Below are 17954 nucleotides of genomic sequence, written 5' to 3'. Positions count from 1 at the left end.
GAGTTTTGTTCTCTATAAAGGGGGGGAGGGTGTATTAGAGCTTATTTTAGACAAATTATAGATATTCCCTATATAATTCTATACTGTACATATTGGATTTTTACATACCTCCAATGAATAGATAATCCTATAGTCCTTAGAGACAAACTTTCAAAGGAACAAGGAAAATTCCTACTGGACAGTATATGAAAATATTGTATTACAATCAGAGTTTAAGATAGAAAACACTATTTCCAGCAACATTCCCATTAGATCTAATAGCCTACTGGTATCACCAGTAGTAGTGTTCTCCTCTGTGTCTAATGTGCAAGTGATTTCTGTGTGTCCAGGTCTCTTATTTATAGGGGGTAATCTGTGACCTCACTTCCTGTGTTTCTGTTTTTACCCAGTTGCCAGTTATAGAGCACACATATTCTGCAATGGTTTAGAGAAAATATATAAATATTCACATCAGTCCCTGCACCAGCGTAGCTTACAATCTATGTTCCCTATCACATGTACTTGCACACACAGACATTAAACCATTAATTTTTATTGGGAAAAATGAATCTACCAGTATATTTTTTTATTGTGGGAGTAAACCGAAGTACTAGCAGGAACCCTAGGCAAGCAGTTAAAGCCATGGTGGGAATCAAACCCATGACCTCGTGCTGTGAGGCAGTAATGCCAACCATTACACCATCCATGCATGTCCCATGGAGGGTCATTCTAAATGTCTTTGATTCTTTAAGAGAAGATGTAGATGCTCCTGAGGAAGTATTTAAGAAAGACTACAAAGCCCCCCAAATATCTCCTTCTATTAATATCCCTTACAAATGGCCTTTATTTTGTTCAAGAGATTTATGCAGAGAGATGAAATAACCTTGGAATAATGTATATATATATATATATATATATATATATCAACAAATAAGTATATTTGATGCAGATCTAGGACCCAAAATATAGTTAGACCCCTGAGAACACCCGGTGGCTCCCTCTCTGAGTCTAATCAACAGATTGCGATGACTATGAAAGATTTTTATGAGAAGCTATATGCTTCCCCTGGGAGAGCTCCTGAGGACTCGATATCTCTACCTCCCTTAACCCCTACTTTCCATTACACTCAGGACTTCTGGAATTCTTTGACTTTCCCCACGATTACTGACTTAGATATATCCAAACTATTAGCGCCAATTTCAACGGAAGAGGTTAAATGGGCCATTAAGCAATTGAAATTGGCAAAAGCACCAGGACCAGATGGTTTTACGAATGAATTTTATAAATCAATGATAGAACAAGTAACAGAACCCTTAACATCTAGTTTTAATGAAATAATGGAGCGGGGAGTCCTACCTGATCACTTTTCTGATGCCATTATAAAAGTGATACCCAAACAGGGCCGAGATTTAAACGAACCAGGGTCTTACAGGCCAATCTCTTTGCTCAACGTGGACTATAAATTATTTACTAAGATACTTGCAGAAAGAATGAAGCCCATAATGCCTAATATTATTCATAAAAATCAGACAGGTTTTGTATCAGGCCGACAGTCAGTTGCAAATATTCGCAGAGTCCTGGCGGCTATTCAGGAATCGGAGGCCTCCTCCGCGTCGACGGCGGAACCAAAGGCTGTTCTGGCACTCGACGCGGAGAAGGCCTTCGATATGGTTTTATGGCAACATCTGTTTGATTCACTTGATCATTTTGGTTTCCCCCCTCCATTTATCAGAATTATCCGCACATTATATTTATGCCCCTTATCTACAGTAGCCTGTAATGGCATAATTTCAACTCCTTTTAGACTCGAGAGAGGCACAAGGCAGGGGTGCCCTCTCTCCCCCCTTTTATTCCTCATAGCGATCGAGCCTCTTGCGATAGCAATCCACAATTCTAAGGATATTACAGGGATCCGGATAAAGACAGAGGATTTAAAAATATCTCTGTTTGCGGATGACACTTTAATTTTTTTGTCCAATCCCACTGTCTCCATTCCCCCCCTTTTGAGTCTTATCGGGTCCTTTGGTGCTCTCTCAGAAAACAAGGTAAATATGGCCAAGTCCGAATTATTATTGCTAGGAAAGACAAATAAAGATACACTCAACTTGACGGAGATCCCATTTGCAATTAATACAACGCATTTCAAATATTTAGGTATTCAAATACCAGCTAACCTCACACAATTATATAGCCTTAATTTTTCTCCAATAATTTCAAGTATCTCCATTAAGTTGGAATCTTGGAGGGAGTTACCGGTGTCATTATTAGGACGTATAGCTATAATTAGATCAATAATTTTCCCAAAATTGTTCTATGCTATGCAAATGCTCCCCTTAGCATTAACTAAACAGGACATTAGCAGATTGGAGTCAGTTTTCTCGAAATTTGTATGGCAAAATAAGAGGCCTAGGATTGCAAAAAATAAACTAAAATCACTTAAATCGCAAGGTGGACTAAGTTACCCAGATTTACGGGCCTACTCTCTTGCCGTGTCCTTTAGGTATATAAGCAAGTGGATCCTGAGCAAATCTGTTTACACAGATAGAACTTTGGAAGAGGCAGTTTTTGCCCCTTATGCACCAGGGGCATTAATCCAAACTAAAATCTCTAACATCCCCCACTATATTAGACAACATATACTATTCAAAGATACGTATGCGAACTGGCTTGCTCTGAACAGAGTCTGTAATAGAAACCCCTTCATTTCCCAATTCATTCCCCTATGGGGAAATCCTTCTTTTCCCCCATCCGTTAATAACCCAGTTCTATCAATTTGGAAAGTGAGGGGCATAGACAGATCAAGTAAAGTATTCGACCCAGGTGGCCATATAACAACATTTGATACCTTATCGACTTTGTATTATCTGCCAAGGTCTCATCTGTATATTTTCTTTCAAGTAAGGCATTTTTTAAATGCAATTAAGGCACCCCCCCCGGAAACTAAAAAATATAGTCTAGTCTCGCAAATTATTAATATTGACACTTTGTTGAATTATTTACTGACCAAATCCTACAAGATCAAGCTTCTCTATACTCTGATAATGAATACATCTTATGTCAATACTGAACAGTGGAATCTCTTATTGAATAAATGGAAGCAGGATGTTCCATCTATTGACACTAAGGAAGATCTACTTTGTTTATATACGAAATTCTTCTCCTTTTTAAAATCTACCTATCTTCAAGAAGTATACGTAAGAACATTACACAGAGCCTACATTACCCCACACAGAAGAAAATACATGGTTAGGGAAGAAGATGGTAGTTGTCTTAAATGTGGAACGGCAATAGCAGATTATAAGCATTGCATGTGGGACTGTTTCAAACTGAGAAGATTTTGGAATAAGCTGTTAAACTTTCTCCAACTTACTTTTAATATCACTTTTCCAATGAGCATTCCTGCTCTTATGGGACTGCATTTCCAAGAATGGCCTATGAATAGGATCGATAACAGAGCGTTACCCCTGCTTGTAACCATCCTCACAGTAGCCAGGAAGTGTATTCTAATCCAATGGACAAAGAAATCAGCCCCACAAATTTCTATGGTCAAGCAAAAGTTATTGCAAATATTGTATTTTGAAAGATATTATGCTCGGATCGACTTGGTCAATGGATATAATTTTTTTTATAACAAATGGTCATTTTATATCAATACGTTAGATCCATCGACCAAATCTCATATAATGTCAATTTCTGAAAATCTTATTTTGCTTAATGTTTCATAATAGAGATTTAACAACGACTAACTAAATGTCTAGATATGTTATATATAAAAGTTAACTCACAGTGCAAAACCCCCCCTCCCCTTCCCTTCCCACCTCCCCCCCCTCTACTTACCTCATGTCTATTGTTATTCCCCCTATAATATCTTGAGAATAGTGTTGACTGTTATTTTTTTTTTTTTTTCAAATGATGGACCACATAGGATTTAATACTCTAGCCTATAAAAGATTGCACTAGATCCAGAACTGTAATATGAATACATCTTGCAAACGTAAGACGGACCTTGATTCTTAAATTATGCAGTATGCAACTTGTACTCAATTATTGAATACTGTAATAACTCAACTTATGATCATTCTGGAGAATATACCTATGTGATTGCATCTATACTGTTGTTACAATGTTGTTGTCAACACCATATTGTCGACAATTATAACAAAATTGTTAAAAAGGAATAATGACAATAAAAATCATTTAAAAAAAAAAAAGTATATTTGATGCAATTGTAGGCTTAACTAACAGGTCCTCCCATTCCCTGAAGCAGTGGTCAGGGAACTCGGTCCTCAGGGATATCATGTACCTCTGAGAGTCTTAAGTTCTCATAAAACAGAATGTAAAATATAGGGTGACATTTAATAGAATGCTCACAGTAGCCAGGAAGTGTATTCTAATCCAATGGACAAAGAAATCAGCCCCACAAATTTCTATGGTCAAGCAAAAGTTATTGCAAATATTGTATTTTGAAAGATATTATGCTCGGATCGACTTGGTCAATGGATATAATTTTTTTTATAACAAATGGTCATTTTATATCAATACGTTAGATCCATCGACCAAATCTCATATAATGTCAATTTCTGAAAATCTTATTTTGCTTAATGTTTCATAATAGAGATTTAACAACGACTAACTAAATGTCTAGATATGTTATATATAAAAGTTAACTCACAGTGCAAAACCCCCCCTCCCCTTCCCTTCCCACCTCCCCCCCCTCTACTTACCTCATGTCTATTGTTATTCCCCCTATAATATCTTGAGAATAGTGTTGACTGTTAATTTTTTTTTTTTTTTCAAATGATGGACCACATAGGATTTAATACTCTAGCCTATAAAAGATTGCACTAGATCCAGAACTGTAATATGAATACATCTTGCAAACGTAAGACGGACCTTGATTCTTAAATTATGCAGTATGCAACTTGTACTCAATTATTGAATACTGTAATAACTCAACTTATGATCATTCTGGAGAATATACCTATGTGATTGCATCTATACTGTTGTTACAATGTTGTTGTCAACACCATATTGTCGACAATTATAACAAAATTGTTAAAAAGGAATAATGACAATAAAAATCATTTAAAAAAAAAAAAAGTATATTTGATGCAATTGTAGGCTTAACTAACAGGTCCTCCCATTCCCTGAAGCAGTGGTCAGGGAACTCGGTCCTCAGGGATATCATGTACCTCTGAGAGTCTTCAGTTCTCATAAAACAGAATGTAAAATATAGGGTGACATTTAATAGAATGCAATTTTTTCGCACTTTCAAATTCGCCCATTATCGCACTTTTTAAAATCACATTTTTTGCCACAAATTCGCATATTTAATGAATTACGTATTCCGGGAAAAAAAGTGCGATTAAGTGCGATAATGTGCGAATTAAGGCATGAAAATGTGCGAATTTGTGTTTATAAAAAAAAGAAATGGCATGAGGTACCCCTCTCATGAGCATAACCAGCCCCGGGTTCATTGAGCTGGACCTGGTTTTAAAAATACGGGGGACAAAAAGCATAGGGGTCCCCCGTATTTCTGAAACTAGCCCCAGACTCTTGGACCGGTCCTGGTTCCAAAAATATGGGGGACAAACAGCTCGCGGTGACACTTTTTATATAATGTCCCCCAGCCAAAACATGAGCACCATGGCTGGTCAGCCTTGGACGGGGTACCTGGAGGAGTGGGAACCCCCCCAATAAAGGGGTCCCCCCAGGTTTCACCTGTCCAGGGCTGAAGCCCGGGGATGTCCGTGGTCAGTGGACGCTGGCCTGATAGGGTTTAATCTCACATACCTAACATTGCTTTATGCAGAACTACAAGTGCCAGCAGACCTCCCCCGCATGCTGGGACTATAAGCATGCTAGCAAGAATTGGCTGGAAAGAATCAGGTGACATCTCCCAAGATGGCAGCGCCCAGCTCCGACTGTGGAGGGAAAGTATGTTTTTTTAATGCCATGGACGCATGCTACTGTGCTGGCGGTGACATACTTCAATGGCGGCGAATCCTGAGGTCACGGAGAACAAGATGCAGACACAGGAAGAGCTGAGGAGATAATCAGCATGTTAGAACAAAACAGGGTTTTGCCAGTTGCACTGGGGTAATAGTATCACCATACTGTATATATGGTGCCCCCCTTATCTGTATCTTAATCAATAGTATGTAATGAAATCATAGTGGTGTGCTACCACTAGATCATAGGCAGGAAATTAATCAGAAAGAGTAAAGGATTGTCTGTGTGTGGTGCACTACGGCAGCCATTTTACAGTCATTTGTACATGTGCAATAGAGATGTCAATGGGAATAAAGTGCAAGAGCCATGTTCCTGGAGATCTACATGTAACATATACATGCTTGTATATATGTTAAAGTGTAAGATGAGGTTATAAACAGTTTTTACTTCAGAATTGATGTTGTGTGATGGACTCTCATATAAATATGGTAACATTGATTGAGCAACCAAAATGTATATGTTGCCAGGAAATGGTTTAAAACAATGTGGCATGGACTCATATATCCTAAACAACTATAGCTGATGGAAAATTCAGCCACTTATATGCATTGTTGTTGATTTATTAAGCAATGAACATTGGTGGCAGTGAAATGTACTGTTAATCACATAGACATTGGTTAAGCAGCGCCTGTACATGTGTTGCTGCCCCCTAAGTGAACCCACAGCTAACTGCCAATCAAATAGGTTTAGTGAGTGTCCTCGAGATCACTAAATGTGTGGGAAAACAGCTGTTCTCGTGCCATACCAGCTGACCCACCAGCGGGAAGTATAAAAGAGCTGTCAGCACAGCTAAAGACAGACAGCTGTTCCCTCTTTGGTGTGCTCACCTCCCTGCTAGTGGCTCTGGACTGTAAACTGAGCTATAAACATTGGCCGCAGCAGGAGAGGTTAGGAGCTGGAGAAAGAGACCTCTAAATCCTGCCTGGCTGGGGAAGATAAAAGCACGCCGTGTAGTGATCACACTGGCAAAAGTGTCAGTGAGCACAGCGCCCAGAGGGACAGCCACACAGCCCAAGGGGAAGCGTGCCCATACCGCTACTGACTCACATCCAGCAAGGAGAAGAAAGGGTGCCGCTCACCAGCCGAGTGCTGCCTACCAGCTATAAGCACACCACTAAAGAGGAAAGAGGACCAGTTACGCCAGTCCCGCCTTCAGCCCATGTCGGTGCAGTCATTAACCCGCTGGAGAGAAGGTACCTCACAATTGGGGAAGAGTCACCACCTCCCGCACCATCAGCCGGAGGAGTGAAGTTGTCAATCAACGGCGCGCCTCCGCTGACGCCGCCCCTCAGAGATGCTACTAATGGGGAAAAGCCGAGTGAGAGGTGTCCCCTCATCGCCCCTCTACACCCTGGTGCTGCTCACCAGTGGGAGATGGGAGGAGCCGATGAAGGAGAATGCGGAGCACAAGCCAGGAGAAGCGCCGGACAAGTGACTGCCGCCTGCTTCAGAAAAGAGGAGGCGGGGAAGGAGAAAGCTGGAGTCATCGCTGAAGGTCGCCGCCTAAAGAGCCGCCCAGCATGCCACCTCCTCACCATCCATTGGACGCAGCTCACTGAAGGAGGACGGCGTCACACAGCTGCCGCCCACTCAGCTGACGGGGAAGAGGATTCACTGCGAAGAGTTCCGCGCTGCCCGGAGAAGCACCGTCAGCAAGTGACCAGACACCGAAGGAGAGAGAAGCCGCCGCCCAGCCCAGCTGAAAGCCGCCACGGCCTGAGAAGCCCCTCTCCACCCTGGTGCCGCTCATATCACTGACGGCCACCAGCGGGAGAGGGGAGGAGGCACAGGCAGTGGAGAGAGAAAGCCACACTGCCGCCCAAGAGCCGCCCACAAGCTAGAAGGGACGTCGGTGAGTGACCGCAGCCCGCTGCCGCTGGAGAGAACTCTGCACTGCCTGAGAAGCCCCGACACGCCCCCCTACACCCGGGCGCCGCCTGCCTCAATAGCAGCGCTGCCCGCGTGAGACGGGAGGAGGCGAGGGGAAGGTAATCAGCTGGAGTTAAAGCCGCCATTCACCTGTCCATCAAGCCCAGCCTCTGCTCCCTGCACAAATGTCGGCAAGAGAAACCTCTCACTACAGCCACACAGCCTGTCAAGAGGAGACATTAGTGAAAGCCGCCTCAGTCACACCCCTCCACACCCTGGTGCCACTTGCATGAATAGTGGTTACCTGTGGGAGACAGAAGGCGGTGTTAGGAGCACTTAGATTGTATGTGAAAGGGGAGTGCAGGAAACAGGAGGAAAAAGAAAGACAATTGCTGAGCCTGTCAAGGGAAAGCGCAGGAAAGCAGAGGATAAAGAGAGACAGTTGCCAAACCAGTTAGAGTACAGCTGCAAGATGTGGTGAGCCACAACTCTTTAACTAATGCACCTATACACCATAGGATGCTCAGCTAGTTGTAGTTATTGACTATAGCAAGGACAGTATATATTTACCAAAGAACAGTAAGGAAAGCCTAGAGTTTTATCAGATTGTGTTTCAGCTTCACTCTAGCAGAGAATCTTACTAATTTTACAGATAGCTTAGTGTTGGGATTTATGCCAAATCTTTAACTGTGACTATTACTACATTTGGCAACAATTCATCTCAGGCTCCAATAACAGTGCAGCCAAGTAATACATTTGTAGCGGGGAACACTCAAGGGAATAGTTTATTCATCTACATCTGTGACAGTATTCTTACCTACTTCTAAAGGGCCCCAACGCGCGCCAACAGAGTATTTATATACAGATACATGTACTGTGTTTTTTATTCTGGCCAGTGTAGTAATTGTTGTAGATGCATGCAATAACCCATGTATAGGTAACAGGGGAATGTATCAAAGTTATTAATTATATTCTGTGAGGTTATATTCTGCTTGTTCTATAAGGTTACTTACTGTTATGCATATGTATATGTTTTGCAAAGTTATTTATTGAATTCTGCCTGAAGTTAAACGTAATGTTGTAGTTATCCTGTGAAATTTATAATTACCTTCTTAAAGAAAGTAAACTTACCCTTTTTTACAAAACACGGTTGTGCCTCTCCTCATTTGAGAACTCTAAAAGAAAAAATAGCATTCAATTAGTATTGTTTAAGTGGTAACCATATACCTACAACTAAAAGGTGGTTACATACACATGCACCAAATATACTGGTATAAAGCCAGAATCTACAGTGCTGACTCAGATGCCGTAGAAGAGGGGTCCCGCATGAGGACTGCACATGGGCCCTCTCTCTCTTTTGAGGCGACGAGAGGAACTATGAGCCGAGCACAAGAGATCTGACATCCAGTCTAAGCAAGCTTTGGCTTATGCAGACGGTTGAGGGCTGAACCATCGCAACCGATGGTTGTCATGGTGATCTGCTGCTGGGACTACAGACACAGCACACAGATTGTGTATGCTGGTAGGAAGTGTCTATCTCCTACAGATGCCTCCTACAGGCATTACATATAAGTTGTATGGCATTGCTTTCCTGTGGCCGGGCAGGGCCGTACATATCTGAATCAAGCCCCCAAAAAATGAAATTTCAGTGGACATTTCTGGGTGGTAAATGGCGCGGCTGTGTCACGGTTAGCGTCTGCGTCTAAATACGCAGTTGCACTGGTGCAAGCGGCCATGTTCATTTGAAGATTCTGCACCTTTGTAGGGCTGGCGCAATCTCAGGTGATGCGATTGATGGTGCGTCTTAATACGCACAGCGGCAGATTGCTATTGCAGCCAGTTGGCTTCTCAGTGGGGACTGGAGTCTGGGACATTAAGCAAGCTACAAAAAATCTTCTCTTTTCAGAGATCACCCATGACAGTTCAATATGGCGTTAGCTGTTCTGTCAGTATGTCCATATTATCGCAACCTCTTGTGGTATGCACTGGTATATCTATAATGGGTACACAGTGTGTGAGGTGCATAAGGGCCCCCTGGAGTCCAGGGGAAACCACACCACACACCCTGCACACAGCAGCGCTGAAGAAACTACTAACATGGCAGCCATTTCTCTGGCGTTTTGAGTCTGTGAAGTAAATCGTTGGGACAATAGCCACACACAGACAATCCTTTCCTCTTTCTGATTAACAATCAGCATGTTAGTAATACAATGGAGACTGGATGCAGCAGAGACGCTGTGCGGCAAACGGCATGCAGGCAGCATTCATGGAGTCCAGGCCTAACACACTGAAACCTACTGAGAAAGCAAGCAATAGATAGAAATGAGTACTTACAGTAGTTACCCAGATCGTGACACATGGTCTGGGCCACTTGATAAATATATACAGTAAATACTGAAGAAAATAAACCCTAGTCCCAATAATTTTACCGAGGTTTATTGCTCCATTGATAGTATTTCTGAGGAAATCTCTGATTTTTTTTTAAACAAATTATAAAAAAAGATCAGATCTGGCTTTTTTTGGAGTGTCAGACAAGAGTATGTAAGTGTAAGTTCTAGTGCTCATATTTTATTTTAGATAATGGGGTATCCCTACATTTAGTATTATATTCTTTAAAGAGTGAACAAAGCTAATTTCACTTAACAGTACCACAGATGGAACAGTTGTGGGCCTCACGCACTGAGAAGGGGGGAAATGTTATCTAGCACTACAGTATATGAGATATATGGCCAGATGTACTAAGCCATTAAACATGTGATAAAATGTAGAGTAATAAAGTGCCAGCCAGTCAGCCTTCAAATGGCATTTTTCAAAATCCAGTCTGTAACATGATAGTTATGTGCTCATTGGCTGACACTTTGGGTGAAATTTAAAATGGTGCAATTTTTTCTTGCCCATTTATAGTCAAATAATGGCCGAAAATCGCAGGTTTTCCTGAAATCGACAACTTAATGAGATGCGAATTGCAGGACAAATCACACTTTTTGCCACAAAATCGCACAATTTTTCAATTTGCATCCAGATGTTTTCCCGTTAAAGTTAAACAAATTGCCAATTTAATAGGATATGAATTCGGGAAAATATTACTAAAAATCGCCACACAAACAGACCAGATTGTGATGGGCAATTTTGACAGAACCACACACAGATCAGTGTGTTAAAAAATTTTGGTACTTGTTTCCTAGCACGGCCACACCGATTTACATCGGGGTGGTCGTGTCGGAAAAATCGCGTCGATCGCATCGCATGCGATTTGGTCGCATGCGATGCGATCGACGCGACCGACCCGATTTTTTTGATTGAATGAAATGTAAATCGGGTCCCTGGGACCCAATTTTACATTGGATTCAATGTAAAATGTTCCCAACCCCCCCAAATTTAACGGCGTAAACCCCACCCCACGGTAGACGCCAACCCGAAGCGTGGCGAGCGCAGCGAGCCCGCGAGGGGCGGCGTTGCGCGTCCTCCGACCTTTTCATTCCCCTACTATCCACGTCGGCGTGGAGTTGAGAATAGAATAGTGTGGCGAGCGCAGCGAACCTCCGAGCCCGAAGCGTGGCAAGCTCAGCGAGCCCCGCGAGGGGACACGTATACCTGTGAAGTTATACGCGTCCGCTCGCCACGCTTCGGGCTCGGTGGCTCGCTGCGCTCGCCACACTATTCTATTCTCAACTCCACGCCGACGTGGATAGTAGGGGAATGAAAAGGTCGGAGGACGCGCACCGACGCCCCTCGCGGGCTCGCTGCGCTCGCCACGCTTCGGGTTGGCGTCTATCGTGGGGTGACGACGGGGACATCTATAATGTGAAATGGGTCATATTGGCCCATTTCACATTTTTCACATTTTCTCACGATTTCAATGTTAAAAAATATTTTAACATTGAAGCCTATGGAAAAATCGGGGGCATCGCGTCGGTCGCGTCGGGACCAATGTTAATGGTCCCGACCGACGCAATGCCCCCGATATTGTGCCTTAGCCGGCAAAATGGACCTGATTTCAAAGGAAATCGGGTCCATCGTGTGGATCGTGTACCTTAACTTAAAGGTACACGATCCACAAGATTGTGGCCGTGCTAGGAAACAAGTACCAAATTTTTTTTTAAAATGCTGTGGGGTCCCCCCTCCTGAGCATAACCAGCTCGGTCTGAAAGAGCCAGCCCTGGTTTCATAAAAACACAGGGCAAACCAATTAGGAGTCCGTTGGATTTTATAAAACCAGCACCAGGCACAAGGGCCAGTCCTGGTTCCCAAAATACGGGGACAATTGGAGTAGGGGTCTCCCGTATTTCAAGAACCAGCACCGGGCACAACCAGCCAGCAGGGTAATGCCACAGCCGGGGGGAGACTTTTTACACAAGTCCCCCCAGCCAAAGCATTCATCCACTGACCGCTCAGCATAGGCAGGGATCCAATAAAGAGGTCCCCCTTTCAGATTTAATGGCCCATGCTCAAGTCCGGGGCTGTCCCCGATGCCCCTTTGTGGTGGGCATCGGGCTGATAAATGTGTAAAAGTAAATGAAACTATTGTGAATTCTTGTGGAACTACAAGTCCCAGCAAGCATTCACTGCATGCAGGGACTTGGAGAACCACAAGTCCCAAAATGTGGGGAATTTAGGGACCTACTGGGACTTATAGCTCCACAAGAATACAAATAGTGAAGTAAAACAAACACACAATAAAAGTGAAACTTTATTACATACATAACCCATTCACACAGATACTTACCTACCTTGACATGTAGGTAGGTAGGTATCCTCCCTCTGATGGTCCTGAAGAAAATCCAATGAGGGTACCTGTGGAAGGAATCCATACTTACGGGGGTCCTCCGGCGTAGATCAAGTCCTCTTCAGCTCATGTAGCATCCAGGGGACTTGGCCAAAAAACAAACTGGATTAATGCGAATGGGACTTGTTGGAACTTGTAGTTCCACAAGAATACACAATAGTTTAATCTACTTTTCACATTTATCAGCCAGATGCCCACCGCCCAGGGGCATTAAGGACAGCTCCAGGCTTCAGCATGGGTCGGAAAATTCTGGGGGGACCCCTTCATTGGGGGGTCCCCACTTCCCCAGGATCCCTGCCCATGTTGACCAGCCAAGGGGTGAATGCTTTGGCTGGGGGGAATTATATAAAAAGTCTCTCCCCAGCAGTGGCATTACCCTGCTGGCTGGTTGGGCCCAGTGCTGGTTCTTGAAATACAGGGGACTCCTGCTCGATTTGTCCTCTGCATTTTGGGAACCAGGACCGGCTCTTGAGCCTGGTGCTAGTTTTATAAAATCCGTGATTTTATGAAACCAGGACTGGCTCTTGGAGCCTGGGCTGGTTATGCTCAGGAGTGGGGACCCAATGCCATTTTTTTTTCACTTTTTTTCACCCACAAATTTGCACGTCCAAAAATGCACACACGTTCATTGCTAAAAATTGCACAATTTCATTACTAAAAATTGTTCCATATCACACCATATTGCGCTGTTTTGCCACAAATGTGCATCTCATTAAATAGTCAAATTCAGGCAAAAGAATGTGATTTAAAAAAATGTGATAAGGTGCGATTTCAGACAATGTATAAAAATCGCATCTCAGTAAATCTCACCCTTTATCACTTTACATTTTATCACTTTTCAAGGCTTGGTACCCTATGCTCAAAGTCTCAGAGAGAGCCCTTCAGTATAAATATGAGAGGAACTCTTCTTTGAATTTCCATTGAAACGAAGCACCGTTAGTTGTATAACAGCGTGATCCCGGTTCCACGGGACACGCATTATATATACTACACACGGCGGGACGTTTATCCATATAACGCTATACTGGTATCTTCATTTATTTATGAATTCCAGGCTATTTATTGTTTTTACACCAACTTCCGGGTTATGACCATTTCCGGTAGCAGGGGGGATAAATACCCTGGGTACACACACATACACTCCACCTTGAAAAAGACGCCTGGAGCGTCGAAACATGTTGGAGGAGTGTTTTTAGAAGGCCATCCACGCTACAGAGGACCAGGTTGAGATTACAGCAGGAGCTACCCGGGTTTCCAATCATTTCCCTGCTGTTTGTATCCCTGACCTACGGTACGAGGCTTGACCTGTCATTTTATATTTTGTTTTGTAAATAAAGCCTTGTGTTTTTATCATATCTGCACCATGAGGAGATGTTTTTCTTTGTTGCATATGAAAATACATCTGTCCTGAGCAAAGAGAAAGATACCTTTGTATGATTGACGCTGCTTTTCAATCACGTAAGACAGTGTGAGCATTGTTGTTTCAAAATCAAGCAAAAAAAGATACCTTTCTGTGTGTACCATAAGCATCTTACATGTAAGCACATGTAAGATAACATCGTTTATAGCACTTAAGTGGTGGTCCCATAGAAGTCTGCAAAGATACCTTTATATGGGTACCCCAAGCATCTTACATGTAAGCACATGTAAGCTAACATCGTTTGAGCACTGATTGGTGGTCCCATAGAAAGATACCCAGATAGGATTACCACACACGTTATCCCTGTAAGCACGTGTAAGCCATCCACATTGGGACTTTGGGATCCCCCTTCCTTTGGAGTATACTCCATTGTTTGTTGTACATTAAGAAGGTTGCCTGACGGTCTGTTTCTTGCTGTTTCTCTTTCCTGTCCTATATGTGGAGATTCGGCTTATACTGAAGAAGTAACATCTTTGGTGAATACAGAGAAAACCATTATTTGAGGCAACAATTCTGACCATCAATTTTTGAGAGGATAAGCAGCGCAGAGATCTCTAAACCACCTTTTTGTTGATATATGTACTTGTTTGTTTTAGCAGGTTGTAGTTGCTAAAATTAGAGATTCGTGCAGCCGCTTTGAGGTAAAGCGCCGGTTGTTTTAATCTTTTCCTGTTTGATATATGTTCCATTGAAAGTGTTTAGGTGGTGGGTGGTGTAGCTGTAGAAATAAGGAGATAGGAACATGGTCTGTTCCAGTAATATTCTCCTTGGTGGAATCTTTCATTACATAATACAGGAAAATGTAGACACAGAAGCCACCAGAGTGCACTTATTGAAAATAATGTAGAGGCAATCTAAAATTGATTGCAGCAAATGCTGCCTGCAGAACCCCTTCCCTGTGACCGGGGCTGTGAGCTGTTAAACCAACCAGGCCAGCACTAGGACTCAGCAGCCACAGTCACCTGCAGTCCTGTGAGGAGAATCCTGCCCGGGATGCAGGAAGGAGAGGTTAGGGGTCAGCCAGGCAGCATGACAGGAAGAGAGGAGAAAGCCCTGTGAAGGAGAGCTGCAGCGTGAAGTGCCAGAGCCAGGGGTCAGAGAGAAAAGGAGTGTTCTGCCTAAAGACAGAGGGAAGGAGTTCCACAGTGTGATTACAGCAGCGTGCTGCAGGAGGAGGAACATTAAGACAAGTGTGTGAGAAGGGTAAGGAAGGCTGCTGTCCCAAGTGTGAGGAGAAACAGGAAGAGAGAGAGGGAGCACACTGAAACACCCAGCAGAGGGGCCAGACAGCATGCAGCAGTATAGCCAGTGATCCATGTGGCAGGAGCCAGCAACATAGCAGGTACTATTTTGCCTCATAAAGACAGCCACCTACATTCCCCAAGATACCCCCCACTATTGCCTCTAGTAAGGAAACAAGACACTTTAAGGGCCAGAAGGCCTCCTTGCTGAAAGTGGGTATTTGACTCTTCCCTGCACAACTTTGACCGCTGCATATGGTCAGCCCTGTTACTGAGTGGTATAGTGTACACACAGTACTTTTTGCCTTTCGATGTTGACGATATAGTCAACATTGGATCGAAATCGGATGCAGATCGCAAGGGTTTTAACCCTTGTGATCCCGATCCGATTCCGATGCGCGGTCACTTATCGCAAGGCAGAAGTCTTGTCTGCTTTGACTATATAGTGCAGATCTGCACTATATAGTCAGACTTGTATGCAAATCTGATGTGCCTTCAGATACTATCCACGATCCGATCTGATCGGATCGTGGATAGTGTCTTAAGGCACATCTGACCGTGTGTACACACCAGTACACTACCACATTCACAACCGTCTTATGGACATTTTGTTTAGAGCCGGGGTATATTTACTGTGATATGGTTCATGTGTACTGATTTTCTGTTGTGCTGACTTCCCAGTTATTGTATTTGATAAGTAAGTAGTGGGCGTCACATGTTATTTTGAGATTCTGAGTGATAATTGTTCCTGTCTAACACCGTATTGTAAATCTGTGCATAGTCTCGGAGCTCCGTATAGCAGTATAGTATTTTAGTATGTAATTCTAATAATCCTTTCTTTATATCAGCAAGCAATTTCTTCCCTGGTAAATAAACCTTTTGAGCTGCTAACCGTAGTAGTGTCACTTTTGTGGGTTCTCCTTGAATTGTGCCATTCCCTGCCGCAGGTTCTCCAGAAGAAGCCATGAAGATCTCTGAAGCCATCAAGTCCAAATCCAAGTACGCCATCACACCACACCGTTACAGGGGCATTGTCACATATGCAGAAAGATGAGTTAACCTTGGCATATATAAGTTAACATAGTAGAATTTTTGATGCAATTGTGGCCTTAGCCAACAGACCCCTTCTATCACTTATAGGGATGTCATGTACATCTGAGAGTCTTAAGTTCACATAAAACCGAATGGCAAATACAGTATAATGTGTTGAAATGGAAACTGATTTAAGACCGAAAGTCAAGCTTGATTATTATAAGCAATGAAAAAGGTTGAAGCAGACAGAGCTCAACAATGAGAAAGAATCCAAGGAATTAAAGCTCCAAAAAGATAAAATTCCAAGATTATTAACATGTGTTTAATATTCATTAATATTTCAAAACACGTTGTGCATTTCCCATCACTGTTCAATACTTTGTTTGCCCCCCAGTAGTCTCAGCAGAGCACTTTTCATGTCCTTATTCCGCAGACTGTAGATCAGAGGGTTTATCATGGGAGTGACCACTGTGTATACTACCATAAACACCGGTTCTAGGATATTGGAGTACTCTGATGGTGGCATCATGTAGACAGACACGCCTGACATATAGTACATAATGACAATGGTGAGGTGGGATAAGCAGGTGGAGAAGGCTTTCTTTCTGCCGTCCTTAGATTGTATCCGCAAGATGACCCTGATAATTTTTATATATGATGTCAAAATGAACATGACTGGGAAAACTCCATATAGCAATAGTTCTATATAGATGGCAATATAAACATCATCACTGCCGGCACAGGAGATGTCAACCAGAGCTTTAGCATCACAGAAGAACTGGTGTAAGGTATGAGAATGACAGAAGGACATGTGTGATGCTGGGATTGTAAGCACAAAGGAGTTTAGGCATCCGGAGATCCAAGTGCCAGATGCTAATAACAGACAGTGTTTCCTGTTTAGGATATTGTGATAGTGTAAAGGATGACATATAGCAACATATCGGTCATAGGCCATAATGAATATTAGATAAATCTCTGAGCAATCAGCCAATAAGTAAAAGTACATCTGTGTGAAGCATTGTATGAAGGACACTGTATTATCCCCAGATAGTAACATGTACAGCAGGTTGGGGACGGTAGTGGTTGTATAACAGATATCTACTAAGGCCAGGATACAGAGGAATAGATACATGGGGGTGTGTAACTGGTGACAAGTGTAGATCACTGTGATTATAACAGCATTAATAACGACTCCAAAGATATAAAGGAAGAAAAATATACATATAGATGACAGTATATAATTTGATTTAGCATAAAATGGTAACAAGAGGAATCCATTCATGTAGGTCTGGTTCTCCATAGCACATCCAGGTTACTCTGTAATTAAACATACTCAGTACTTACAGTATTACTATAACCTATTTGTGTGGTTATATTATTCTCATTTACATCTCTAACCTTATTTCCTTTTCCAATCCCACCCAATCAGGGCTGGCAACATAAATCTTGGGGCCCTGTACAATGAAATTTCTGGGGCCCCCCGCCCCACCTAATCCCAAACTCACATAAGCCTCTTCTGCATGCACGTGGTACACTAATTAGTATAATATGACAATAATGAATACATCGTCACTCATAGGGCCTTATTTTGGATCACTCTTTCTGACAAAATCCT

At 42.7% G+C, this 17954-nt stretch overlaps 1 protein-coding gene across 1 annotated transcript; it reads right to left on the bottom strand.

Annotated features, from left to right (window-relative positions):
* Nucleotides 1-16703: 16703 nt before the first annotated feature.
* Nucleotides 16704-17294, bottom strand: LOC146021106 (olfactory receptor 2T5-like). The gene has a single exon (XM_083154908.1). The coding sequence runs from the start codon at nt 17292-17294 to the stop codon at nt 16704-16706; it is 591 nt and encodes a 196-aa protein (XP_083011034.1).
* Nucleotides 17295-17954: the final 660 nt, after the last annotated feature.

Source organism: Crinia signifera, chromosome 7, assembly GCF_055691185.1.
Source record: "Crinia signifera chromosome 7, ASM5569118v1, whole genome shotgun sequence".
Classification (NCBI taxonomy): Eukaryota; Metazoa; Chordata; class Amphibia; order Anura; family Myobatrachidae; genus Crinia; species Crinia signifera.
The sequence above is the reverse complement of the archived record's forward strand: the minus strand, read 5'-3'. Positions and strand labels throughout refer to the sequence as shown.

Bases quoted from the DNA above. Each gene is read 5' to 3' on its own strand.
- LOC146021106 (XM_083154908.1), bottom strand. From the start codon at position 17,294: ATGGCCTATGACCGATATGTTGCTATATGTCATCCTTTACACTATCAC.